This window comes from Herpailurus yagouaroundi, unplaced genomic scaffold (genome assembly GCF_014898765.1).
Source record: "Herpailurus yagouaroundi ecotype Mexico unplaced genomic scaffold, PumYag 77, whole genome shotgun sequence".
In the NCBI taxonomy this organism is placed as follows: domain Eukaryota; kingdom Metazoa; phylum Chordata; class Mammalia; order Carnivora; family Felidae; genus Herpailurus; species Herpailurus yagouaroundi.
In genome coordinates, this window is record NW_024412388.1 from 40,550,173 (window position 1) to 40,563,120 (window position 12,948).

Below are 12,948 nucleotides of genomic sequence, written 5' to 3' on the forward strand. Positions count from 1 at the left end.
ACAGAGCCTGATGTGGGGCTTGAATGCACAAACTGAGCTGAAATCAAGAGTTGGATGCTTAACTGACTGAATCACCCAGGCGCCTCAAGAAAGAAATATTTCAATAAATTATTTCTGGCAATTTCTGCCAAACAGTGAAACTCAATATTATGTTTTCTTTCATGAGGATTAGGGAGATAAAATGCTGAATAAAATAGTGTGGGCTCTTTAAAGGAAATTAACATTTTTAGAGGCCCAAGAAAACAGTGCAGTAGTATTTGTAGCAGAGGAAAACCCTTTCTTTCTTGTGGATTTCTAAAAAATGTTAAAAACCAGAGCAGCAAATTATCATTTTCACAGGATGAGCAGGGACTAGAATATAATTTCTCTTTCACATATTTAACTGATATAAATACATACTCAGAAGATGGCTGGAAAGGTCCTGTGGGAGCTTCCACAATAAGTGTTCAAAATATATAGTCAGTTTAAATAAAAATTTGCACTATATTTTGTATAGAATGTAAATGGAAAAAGGTTTGACTGGACTAGTCCATCTGTTGAATACTTGGATCATATGTTAGCCTGAAACACTGAAATAAGTAACATTTTTTTTGTATTATTTAGCTATGACCTCTATCAATACACTTTTTTAAGTCATGGTGATGATTTTTCTTAGCACATAGTGGGAGCTCAATAAAAACTTTTTAAACAGCTAAACTGTAATGTACAATCTATCTTTCCCCATTCCCTTGTATCCAAAGTCATAGCTGGACACAGAGTGCTATTTGTAACCATGGAAAAGATATTGCCTTTTAACACTGTTCAGACCCATAAAGACACACATCCCATACACAAACACGCTGAATCTTATCTGCCCCTCTTCTCTTTTTATAACACCCTATATGCTATCACTGCTTTTATTACATTATGCCATTATTATTAATTTGCTAATTTACCATGTTTGACTCTGAGCACCTTGGTATAGAAACAGTGTTATTCACCTTTGTTACCTAGTATTAAGCACAACATCTGGCTCATAGAAAGTGCTCCAACTCCAGGAGTTAAAGGACCTTCAGGATCAGTCCTAATAACTGTATTCTACTATATAGTTAGCAGCAAAGAAAATCCTTTAGTCAACCTGTCAATTCTAAGTAAAATTCATTTCAACCAATTCACCTGAATTCTGTCTGTTGAAACATGAAACTTATACACCAAGAAGGAGCACGTTAGCAATAAACTCGCATGAAAAGTTTCTGTCTTCAAGAATTTACTGAGACTTTATTCACGCTACATTAACTTTATCTATTCATTTGTGTGGCAGATAAAAAAGAATAGGAAGTGGGCAGGTAGGTGAAAGACAGGCCTCCTATTCACCGAAAAGCTGGCAAACAGGCTTACCTCTTCGGACTGCTCCCGGGTCTGCGCAGGTGAAGATCTTCTCCCCACTGTAAGTCGATGGCAGGGATAAGATAGCCCTGATTCAGCAAGACACATCTGTAAAAAGAAGAATCCATCATTTGTAAACAAAATGAGGCCATGTTTCACAAAAGGACTTTACTTTTGATATTTTCTATTATTTTTGAAGTTAGACTAGAAAGCTCACTCTAGTAGCCCATGCATTATATTACCAGGAAGGCTTTGAAAATTTGAAATTTTTCCATATATGGGATGTTACAATAGTCAATGGGATGTTACAATAGTCAAGGCCTCTTTTTTGTTGGCTTAAACAACATAAATCTATTTTCTCACAGTCCTGGAGGTTGAAAGTCTGAGATCAAGATGTTGGTTGGCAGGGTTGGTTTCTTTTTTTTCCTTTACTCTATTTATTTTTTTTTCTTTTATTATATTTTCTTTTTATTTTTTCTAGTTAGAAACATTTTATTAAAATGTACCAGATTAAAACCCACATTTTCAGACCACAGGATGTTAATACATTCAACAAAAATTTATATTATCCTACTGCTGTGAATTTATAGAGTAATAACCCAAATCCATTTTGATCAGATAACTGAAATACCCTTCCTAGGTTACGCTTTATAGACATCACAAATCCCTTATAATAATATAAACAAAATGACCCTTCCCTAAAAGGTGAACTTGAGAACTTCAGTCCACCTTTTCAGGACTTGCACTTCTTTGTGTACTTCCTGATGGGGAGTGGCTTCTTTTGGAAATGGAGATCTGGACTTTGGCTGATTCTTAATAGTGAAACAGAACTGATTCTTGATCTTGACCTTGATGGGGATCTTGATGTTTTTATGGAACCAGACGTAGACCTCTGTGTGAAGCTGATCTCGATCTACAGAGAAACACAGATCTTGATCGCTGAGGAGATGGTGATCTTGACCTCCTTTCCCTGCTCCTGCTATGTGAACAAGAGTATCATCTACCTCTGGATCTTAAATGTGATCTAGACTGTGACCTGCTTCTCCTCCACCAGCTGTCAAGATGACATTCATAAGCATAATGTCCCTTTTTGCCACATTCATAGCATCTATCATTGGGATCAAAGGAATGTTGGGCAGGTGGTTGGTCTATCAAAATCAGAGCTCTGAGGCATATTTGTTGATAATTCAACTCTCACTTGGGAACCACAAATCACCTCCCTGCCCAGGCCTCGCATTGCATCTTCTGCATATCTAGGATCTTCAAATTCCACAAAGGTAAATCTTGGAGGATTTCTCATAATCCACACAGTTCTTAAGATACTGTAATAACCAAAAGCCCTTTCTAACTCTCCTCTGCTGACACTGGTTCCCAGACTACCAACATATACCTTGGTCTTCTCCTCCACACCACCCACAAGGTGACATGATGCCTGGCTGTTCTCAATGCCCAGGGAGCAATCAGTACAAAAGATGTAGCACCGACTCAGTTGCCAATGGTATTGGCAGCCTTAAGTTTTTATTTTAATTCCAGCAGAGTTAACATATACAGTGTTACATTAGTTTCAGGTGTAAATATATTGATTCAACAATTCCACACATCACCCAGTGCTCATCACAGTAAGTGCACTCTTTAATCCTCATCATGTATTTCACCCATTTGCCCATATACCTTCCCTTTGGTAACCATCAGTTTGTTCTTTATAGTTAGGAGTATGTTTCTTGGTTTGTTGCTCTCTTTTTTCCCTTTGCTCATTTGTTTTGTTTAAATTCCACATATGAGTGAATCATATGGTATTTGTCTTTCTCTGACTATTTTGCTTAGCATTATACTCTGTAGATCCATTCACATTGCTGCAAATGTTAATAGGTTTCATTCTTTTATAGGGCTGAATAATATTTATATATATGTCTATATATACACATATATATGTGAGTGTGTATATATATATAATCTATATACAATGTGTATATATGATCTATATACAATGTGCATATATATAATCTATATACAATGTATATAATATATATACACATTGTATGCATAATATATATACTATATATACGTACACATGTATATATAATATATACATTATATATATATATAAAATATATCTCACCTCTTCTTTATCCATTCATTGACAGATGGACACAGGCTGCTTCCATAACTTGGCTATTGTAAATAATACTCCTGTAAACATTGGGGGTGCATGTATCCATTTGAATTAGTACTTTTGTATTCTTTGGGTAAATACCCAGTAGTGTGATTGCCGGATCATAGGGTAGTTCTATTTTTAACTTTTTGAGGAATCTCTATACTGTTTTCCAGTTTGCATGTCCACGAACAATGCAAGGGAGTTCCCTTTTCTCTACATCCTTGCCAACACTTGTTTCTTGTGTTTTTGATTTTAGCCATTCTGACAGGTGTGAGGTGGTATCTCATTGTGGTTTCCATTTGTATTTGTCTGATGATGAGTGATCTTTTGAGCATCTTTTCATGTGTCTGTTGGCCATCTGTATGTCTTCTTTGGAGAAATGTCTGTTCATGTCTTCTGCCCATTTTTTTATTGGATTATTTGTTTTGGGGTGTGAGTTGTATTAAGTTCTTTATATATTTTGTATAGTAATGCTTTATCAGATATGTCATTTGCAAATATCTTCTCCCAGTCAATATGTTGCCTCTTAATTTTGTGGATTACTTCCTTTGCTGTGCAGAAGCTTTTTATTTTGATGCAGTACCAATAGTTTATTTTTAGTCAAGGCTATTTTTCATAAGACAATAGACTGGTGCTCCAGGAAACTGTAATAAGTCTAAAATAAAGCTAATCATATATAACCTCCACATCACCACCCACTACTAGTATGTCTGTTACTTTTCCAAATAGAATAATACTTCAGTTTACTAATTCCCAGGGCAGTGCCCTATAAATCTTTTTTGGAGGGTACTTGGAATAGTGTTTGTTGAAGGCACTAAAAAGAAAAATTTCCACAGATAGTAACAATGTCATTTATTATTTAATCATATTAATCCACAATATCAAATTATTATAGCTTATGAATCTATAATATATGTAAAGCACCTAGCACAGTACCTGGCACACAAACATTCAGTTAATTTTTATTACCATTATGATCCAAGATGTTACCCAAAGAATCTGCCTAGTTTAGCCAACATAATTAAAGCCACATATATTTACTTCTATTGAAGTTTTTAGTGGGTCAGATATTAAATAATTAATTTGAGGTTTAAATTAAATTTGGGAAAATGTGAGCAAATATGAGTACATGTCATTTTTGTCTACATAGAATTAAAACAATATTAAATAGCCAAAAGAGGGTGTTTTCTCTAATGTTCATGAAATGACACATTGGTGTATTTAATATAATGATGATAAAAAGTTTCTTTTATTATTATTAGAAATAAGATAGGGTCTCCATTAGCACACTGAAAACATCCATTGGTAACTTTTTGGGAGGTGTGAATTAAACTGATATCTGAGGAAACCTAAACATCTGTAAATTCATAAAAACCAACCAAAGACACAATAGTGGGTTGGTCATGAGTACAATTCAAACATGTGTTACAAATAAGCTAATTATCTGAAGACAAGTACTGGAATGAAAACTACAAATGTCACATAACTATACAGGTATTTTCAATCATGTGAGGTATGTGCTGTCATATATATTATACTGATAAAAATCATTTGTATTTGATTATTATTTTTCCTTTAGTCTGGTTAGAAGTTTTTTTAAATTATTTTTTTTTATTGGAGTAAAGTACACCTAACCTTTGCCACTTTAGCCATTTCATTTTACTTATTTTTAAAGTAACTCTATGGCCAACGTGGGTCTTGAACTCACGACTTTCCAATCAAGAATCCCATGCTCTCCCAACTGAGGCAGCCAGGTGCCCCATGGTTAGAGATTTTTGTTAGTTTGTTTTGGCATTTAGATATTCTGGCCCTGTACCTTACAAATGCTAGAAAACCTGATTAATAATAATTACAGAAAGCAAACTGCATCCTTCCTGTCATTCTATTCATCATTTATCATAATTAACTCAATTTATTTTATTTCAGTACCAAGAAAAGCAAAGCTAATTTGGATAAGAAGCACAGGCTAAATTTAAGTCACATTAACTTTCACAATAGTTTTCATTTAAAAAAAAGTTCTCCTCCCCCATCCTGAAATCCTCTGGTAATGAAACAATAATGATGGTAAATGTCACTGACAATTAGAAGCAGTGTAGCATAATGGAAAGAAATTTGGACCAGGAGCCAGAAAAATCCTGAGTCAAGTACTTCCCAGCCTCCTGAACTTGTGAAAGTCTCTATTCTAAGCCAGAGTTTTCCATTTATTGAGGTAAGTAATCCCTGACTTAACTACGTCAATGGACTTTTGAAAGGGTTAAATTAAGGTAAGTAAAAGCTGATTTTGAAAGTATACGGACTAGGCAGAAGACCTATTATCAGTCCAATGATCATTATTTTTAGGACCTGGAGAGAGAAATGGTGATTAGATACTACTGTGACTACCTTTGCATAGCAGCCTACTCATGTGTAAGTTATAAGAGGACATATTTTAGAAGTTGGAGGAAAGTACTCGTTAAAAGTACATAGTACTACAAATGGGCTGGCTCCTCAATGGGCTGGGGTCTATAGTTATTAACATTAACCTTTCCCATAGCTACTAGTAATTCCTGAAGAGGAGTGGCCAGCACTTTCTCCTTAGCCTACAGCTGACCAAGTGGGCCTCTGCATCACTCTATTTCAGACACCAATCACAATCCACTGAGGAAATTACAGGGTCAGGAATTTCTGAGTTACTATGTGCCCAGTGTAAGTCTGTCCTAAGGGAACATATATACCAGGTGGAGAGACAAAAGATGCATATAAGAATAGGCACAAGAAAAAGGGAATAAAAGTGAGTAAAGATGGGGCTATATCTCCTCCAGGCAGTTTCTGTAAGGCTAGCAACCCCTTGGAAGGGACAATGGTTACTCAGAGAGTGATTTCAAAAATTTAGGGCTAAAGTAAATGTTTGCTGGGACTCATAACCTAAATTTATATAAAAGATGTGTAGTCAGAAGGCTGAGATTCTCGACTGGCTAAATCATTCAACTGCCCAATGACTATGGGAAAATCATTTAGAATTTCTGTATTTCAGTTTTCTTAGAAAGAGAATGGATTAATAAACCTGTCCTTAAATACAAAAATAGGGTAATACAATCTGTTCTCCCTCACAGAGTTGATATGAAGATCCAATGAGATAATGTATGTGAAACCAAATGGTTATATAATTATAAAGGATCGATACTATTATCGTTGGGGCATTTATTTTGCAAAAAATTGGAAAAAAGGATTAGGGCTGCAGGTTTGCTTGATTTTATAGTTGCAGAGGGTTGCCTTAAAAAATTTAGATTTGCATACATCATATTAGTTAATTAACCTATAAAAAATGGTAATCTCTCAATCACAAGACTGCTTTACCCTAATATAATGAAGGACTGTGACTCATTTGCAAAATCTATTTCAAGGCTTTATTCAGGTTTTTTTTTTTTCTGGCCATGTTAGACTGTGATTCTCTGACTTTCCATCATCACAGATTCAGAGATTCAAAATAGGCTCACAAATTGAAAAAGAAATCAAGTCAAAATCCCTTTATTATTTAATTCTATACCTTTAAATAAATACAACACATCTGAGGGTATAATCTTCTGAATGCTTAGGGATAGGTTGGGGTAAAAGAATTTCATGCCTAAAAATCTCACTGGCTATTATATACATTAAATGGGTCATGGATTTAATTAAATCAAACTATTATATACATAAAATGGGTTATTTGTTGAATGGCATGAGAGTTATATGTATATTTATTTACATATAAAGACTTTATTTTTTTTTAAAGAGTAATTGTAGGTTTACAACAAAATTGAGAAGAAAGTACAGAGGTTTCTCCAATACCCCCTACCATATGCCCCCAATAGGCATAGTCTCTCCCATTATCAACATCATTTACCAGAATGGGGTTTTTTTACCAACAATAAACCTATACTGACACATTGTAATTACTCTAAGTCCAGAGTTTGCATTAGGGTTCACTCTTTGTGTTGTACATTTTATATGTTTGGAAAAAGGTATAATGGTATTTATGCATCATTATAATATCATACACAGTATTTTCACTACCTTAAAAATCCTCTGTGCTCTGACTATTCATCTCTATTTCCCCTCACCACACCTGGCAACCACCAATCTTTTTCCTGTCACCATAGTTTTGCCTTTTCCAGAATGTCATTCCAAATTGGTCTCTTTCAATTAGTAATATGCATTTTAAAGTTCATCCATGTCTTTTCATGGTTTAAAATCTCATTTCCTTTTAGTATTGAATGATATTCTATTGTCTGGGTGAACCAGTTTGTTTAGCCATTCACCTACTAAAAGATGTCTTGGCTGCTTCCAGATTATGGCAATTATGAATAAAGCTGTTATCAACATCTGTGAGTAGGTTTTTGTGTGAAGCTAAGTTTTCAACCCCTCTAGGTAAATGCCAAGAAACTCAGTTGCTAGATCATATGGTAAGAGTATGTTTAGTTTTCTAAGAAACTGCTAAACCATATTCCAAAGTGGCTGTAACATTTTGCATCCCTACCAACAGCGAATGAGAGTTCCTATTGCTTCACATCCTCACCAGCATTTGCTGTTGTCAGTGGTCTGGATTTTGGTCATTTAATAGGTGTTTTTTAATTTGCATTTCCCTGATGACATATGATGTGGAGCATCTTTTCCTATGCTTATTTGCCATCTGTATATCTTCTTTGGTAAGATGTCTATTAAGGTCTTTGGCTCACTTTTTAATTGGGTTGTTCATTTTCTTGTTGAGTTTTAAGAGTTTCTTGTATTTTAGATAAAAACCCTTTATTAGACATAACTTTTGTAGATACTTTCTACCAGTTTGTGGCTTATTTTCTGATTTTCTTGAAAGCAAGACTTCTAAAGTCTGAGTGTCTTGAGTTCAAATTCACTTCTGGTAGTTATTATTCTATTATTTACTCCAATCAATATTTCATATCTCAAACCTCAGTTTCTTCTACAACAATAGATAACATTACCTTTCCTAACAGGCTTTCTGTAAGATGGCTTAAAGGAAAATAGATTTGCCACATAGTAGGTATTCCATCAGTTAGTGAATACTCTTAAGATTTAGTATTTTCTTAGGAACATATTAACTATGCCAATGATTCTCAAAATGCAGTTTATAGACAGGGTTCTTGAGATACTTTTAGGGGGTCCACAACATCAAAATAATTTTCATAATAACACTTAGATGGTATTTGACTTTTTCAATGTGTTTTTACACTGACAATGAAAAAACAATGGTGGGCAAAACTGTGGTACCTTAGCACAAATCAAGGGAGTGACACCAAACTGTGTGAAAGTCTCCAGTGCCATGTACTCACTATAAAAATGTCCAGTAAAGATTGTCCCTGCTGAATCAGTAAAAAATACTACTTTTAATTAAACATGACTCTTGAGTACATACACCTCTTTTAAAACTCTCTGTGTGAACAAATGGGAAGTCTGCAAAAAGCACTCCTGCTGCATATGGCAAAGTATGATGGTTTTGCTGAGGAAAAAGCACTTGTGTAATTGTTTGCCATGTGTGCTGAACCAACAATTTTTTCAATGGAACACTGTTATTACTTAAATGACTGGCACACAAACAATGGCTATTTGGATTTAGGTGTCTGACAGAATTTTCTTCAAAAACGAATGAAGCAAGCCTGTTACTTCAAGGAACAGGTCTAAGAGTTATCAGTTACCCATGAAAAAATTTGAGTTTTCAAATAAAAATTAAAATTTTGAAAAATGTATTAGCCACCATGAGCTCAACAGCTTCCTAAAGCTTAAAAGCTTTCTTTTCTTTCTTTCTTTTTTTAAAATAAGATTTTATTTTTAAGTAATCTCGACACCCACAGTGGGGCTCAAACTCACAACCTTGAGATTAAGAGTCGCATGATCCACCGACCGGGCCAGCCATGTGCTCCCTTAAAGACTTTTCCAATGAGATTGGTAGTGATATTAACAGGTGATCTTTTTTTTTTTTTATATCAAATAATGGAATATGTCAACATTAGAAAATCTGCATAACTCAGAGGACCGATACTCTCTGAACAATGAATGCATGATATTATAAAATTATGCACTGGAAAAGGATCTATTTAAAGTGCAAGACAGATCAATGGATCTTACTGTAACAAAGTTACAAAATGTATATTTAAGTAGCTGTAGATTCCATATCAAAACTAACATTTAGAGGGGCACCTGGGTGTCTCAGTCGATTAAGTGTCTGACTTCAGCTCAGGTCATGATCTCTCAGTTTGTGAGTTTGAACCCCACATCAAGCTCTCTGCTGTCAGTGCAGAGCCTGCTTCTGATCATCTGTCTCCCTTTCTCTCTGCCCCCTCTCCTGCTCACGCTCTCGCCTTCTCTGTCAAAAATAAACATTAAAAATAATCTTTTAAGGGGCGCCTGGGTGGCGCAGTCGGTTAAGCGTCCGACTTCAGCCAGGTCACGATCTCGCGGTCCGTGAGTTGGAGCCCCGCGTCGGGCTCTGGGCTGATGGCTCAGAGCCTGGAGCCTGTTTCTGATTCTGTGTCTCCCTCTCTCTCTGCCCCTCCCCCGTTCATGCTCTGTCTCTCTCTGTCCCAAAAAAATAAATAAATAAACGTTAAAAAAAAAATTAAAAAAAAAAATAATCTTTTAAAACTAACATTTAGCTATCACTTATTGAGTTCCGATCTAGTATCAGAGAAGAATATTCACAATTATCTGAAAAGACTATTAAAATACTCCTTCTTTCTCCAGGAGGAGCCAGGATGTAGGCTTGGATTTTCTTCCTATACTTCCACCAAAATGATATATTCACAACAGGTGAATGCAAAAGATACGAGAAACTACTTGTCTTCTATTAAGCCAGACATTAAGGAGATTTGTAAAAGTGTAACACATCACTCACTAATTTTATTTTTTGTAAAATACAATTACTTTTAATTAAAAGGTGTTATTGATATCAACGTGTAATGGACTTATTATTATCTTAAGTAAACATTTAATTTTTTCTTGGGACACTTGGGTGGCTCAGTCAGTTAAGTGTCCGACTCTTGGTTTCAGCTCAGGTCATGATCTCATGATTCTTGAGTTCAGGCCCCACCTCTGGCTCTGTGCTGACAGCACAGAGGGAGCCTCCTTGGGATTCTCTCTCTCCTTCTCTCTGCCCCTCCCCACCTCTCTCTCTCTCTCAAAATAAACTTATAAATAAGCAAAAAATAAAAAAAAACTTAATTTTTCTCAATATTAATTTTGAATATGGCAAATGTTATTAGATATAATCCTTGTAGACAAAAGCTCTTTGGGGTCTTTGATGATTTTTAAAGAGTACAGAAGGATCCTGAGACTAAAAGGTTGTAAATTATGCAAAGTATACAGATAAAACTAATTTTCATAAATAATGGCAATTATTTGAAACAACTGAGAAACTCTCAAAGTGCTTTCTTCTGTGAAGTTTTAGAATCTTCTCAATGTTTCCCCTTACATAATTAAGAAAGCATATAGTGTTTCCTCATAAACAAATTAAAATGAAATATTAGGGCAATGTGCAAATGACAACTCCTATAAACCATCATAATTGATCACAGGCCACCTCTAACAAGCCATTGACACAGTACTATTATTTTAAGCTTAGTTGTCAGAATGTTTATAGGGCCCTTCTTAAATAACACTTTCTTTAAAAATATGAATTAGTTCTTCAAAGTATTTTTTATTCTGTAGCTAACTTTTACCCCTCTCCCCCACATTGCAGCTTGTCTTTTTTCCTCACTGTTAAATCACTGAGACTAAGACATTTTAAGAGTTCTGAATTGGAGACCAAGTTATGGGACTTAGGGCTAGTCATCAGGGGCTTTAACATTCTCTTTTGTAAAATATGAGAGCAACCCACATGAAAGACCTCTCAGACCCTTTCCAGCTCTTATGAACTGTCATCTTAATACATCACTAAGAACATTCAGTTCAATCACCTGAAGGATCCTTGTCCTGAATGTGACACACTTAATAATAAAACCTAAGTATTATAAAACTATAGCTTTATTATTTATATCTTTTAAAAATTAGTTTGTAAGGGGCGCCTGGGTGGCACAGTCGGTTAAGCGTCCGACTTCAGCCAGGTCACGATCTCGCGGTCCGTGAGTTCGAGCCCCGCGTCGGGCTCTGGGCTGATGGCTCAGAGCCTGGAGCCTGTTTCCGATTCTGTGTCTCCCTCTCTCTCTCTGCCCCTCCCCCCTTCATGCTCTGTCTCTCTCTGTCCCAAAAATAAATAAAAAACGTTGAAAAAAAAATTTAAAAAAAAATTAGTTTGTAAAATACAATGCTCTTGTATTTAAAAAATATTAATAACAGAAAAAAATTTTAAACACAAGAGCATTGTATTTTACAAACTAATTTTTAAAAGATACAAATAGTAAAGCTATAGTTTTACAATACTTAGGTTTTATTATTAAATGTTTATTTATTTTGAGAGAGCGAGCGAGTGAGCATGTGCATACAAGCAGGTGAGGGGCAGAGAAAGGGAGAGAGAGGAATCCCAAGCAGGTTCCACGCTGTCAGCATAGAGCCCAACTTGGGGCTTGATCTCACGAACCCATGAGATCATGACCTGAGCCGAAATCAAGAGTTGGATGCTTAACTGACTGAGCCACCATCCTGACAAGGCAGCAGCATAGAATACAATCATTGTAGTACAAAGAAGATATACACACACATCATTGAGTATTGCTTTATTGAGGTATAAGTGACCTACAATAAACCATACAGGTTTTAAAATATATAATTTGATAAGGTTTGAAATATATATACAAATACCCATGAAATTACTCAGTAGTTTTAAAAATATTTTAGTAATAATTGCTATTATTGAGAGCTTAACATATATTGGTATTATATGTGTGCTTTATATGCATTACTCCACTTAACTGGCACAATAACTCTGCTTGGTAAGTATTATTGTAATCCCCATTTTAAAGAGAAGGATACTGAACCTTACATAGATTAAGGAGCTTGCCCAAGGTCACAGAGCTGCTAAGTAGTGAGCCAAAACTCAAACTCAGAAGTTTTATCTCAGAAGCATTTAGAAATAATTCAATCCTCTCTCTTTCTCCCTCTGCCCCTCTCCCCTGCTTCCTTTCTCTCTCTCTCTCTCTCTCTCTCTCTCTCTCTCTCAAAAAACAAAAACAAAAACAAAAACAAAAACAAAAACAAAAATGGTGGGTAGGGGGGTATGCTTGACTGGCTCAGTCAGTTAAGCAACTGATTCTTGATTTCAGCTCAGGTCATGATCTCACAGTTGTGAGATCCAACCCTGAGCTGGGATCCTCTCTGGGCTCCTTGCTGGGTATGGGGCCTGCTTAAGTTTCTCTCTCCCTCTCCATCTGTCCCTCCTGCAAAAGCATGCGCATGTGCATGCTTGCTCCCTCCTTGAAATAAAATAAAATAAAATAAAATAAAATAAAATAAAATAAAATAAA

The 12,948-nt window shown here is 35.4% G+C and overlaps 1 protein-coding gene and 1 pseudogene across 3 annotated transcripts in view; both read right to left on the reverse strand.

The window, feature by feature from the left end:
- The window catches only part of FAF1 (Fas associated factor 1), a 529,666-nt gene that overhangs the window by 167,151 nt on the left and 349,567 nt on the right, over positions 1 to 12,948 (reverse strand). For all 3 annotated transcript variants that reach the window (XM_040470188.1, XM_040470190.1, XM_040470189.1), the window contains one exon: positions 1,378 to 1,473. In XM_040470188.1, the coding sequence (XP_040326122.1) occupies positions 1,378 to 1,473 (96 nt within the window). The remainder of the gene's footprint in view (positions 1 to 1,377; positions 1,474 to 12,948) is intronic.
- On the reverse strand, positions 1,843 to 7,639 carry LOC121027370 (serine/arginine-rich splicing factor 7-like; annotated as a pseudogene).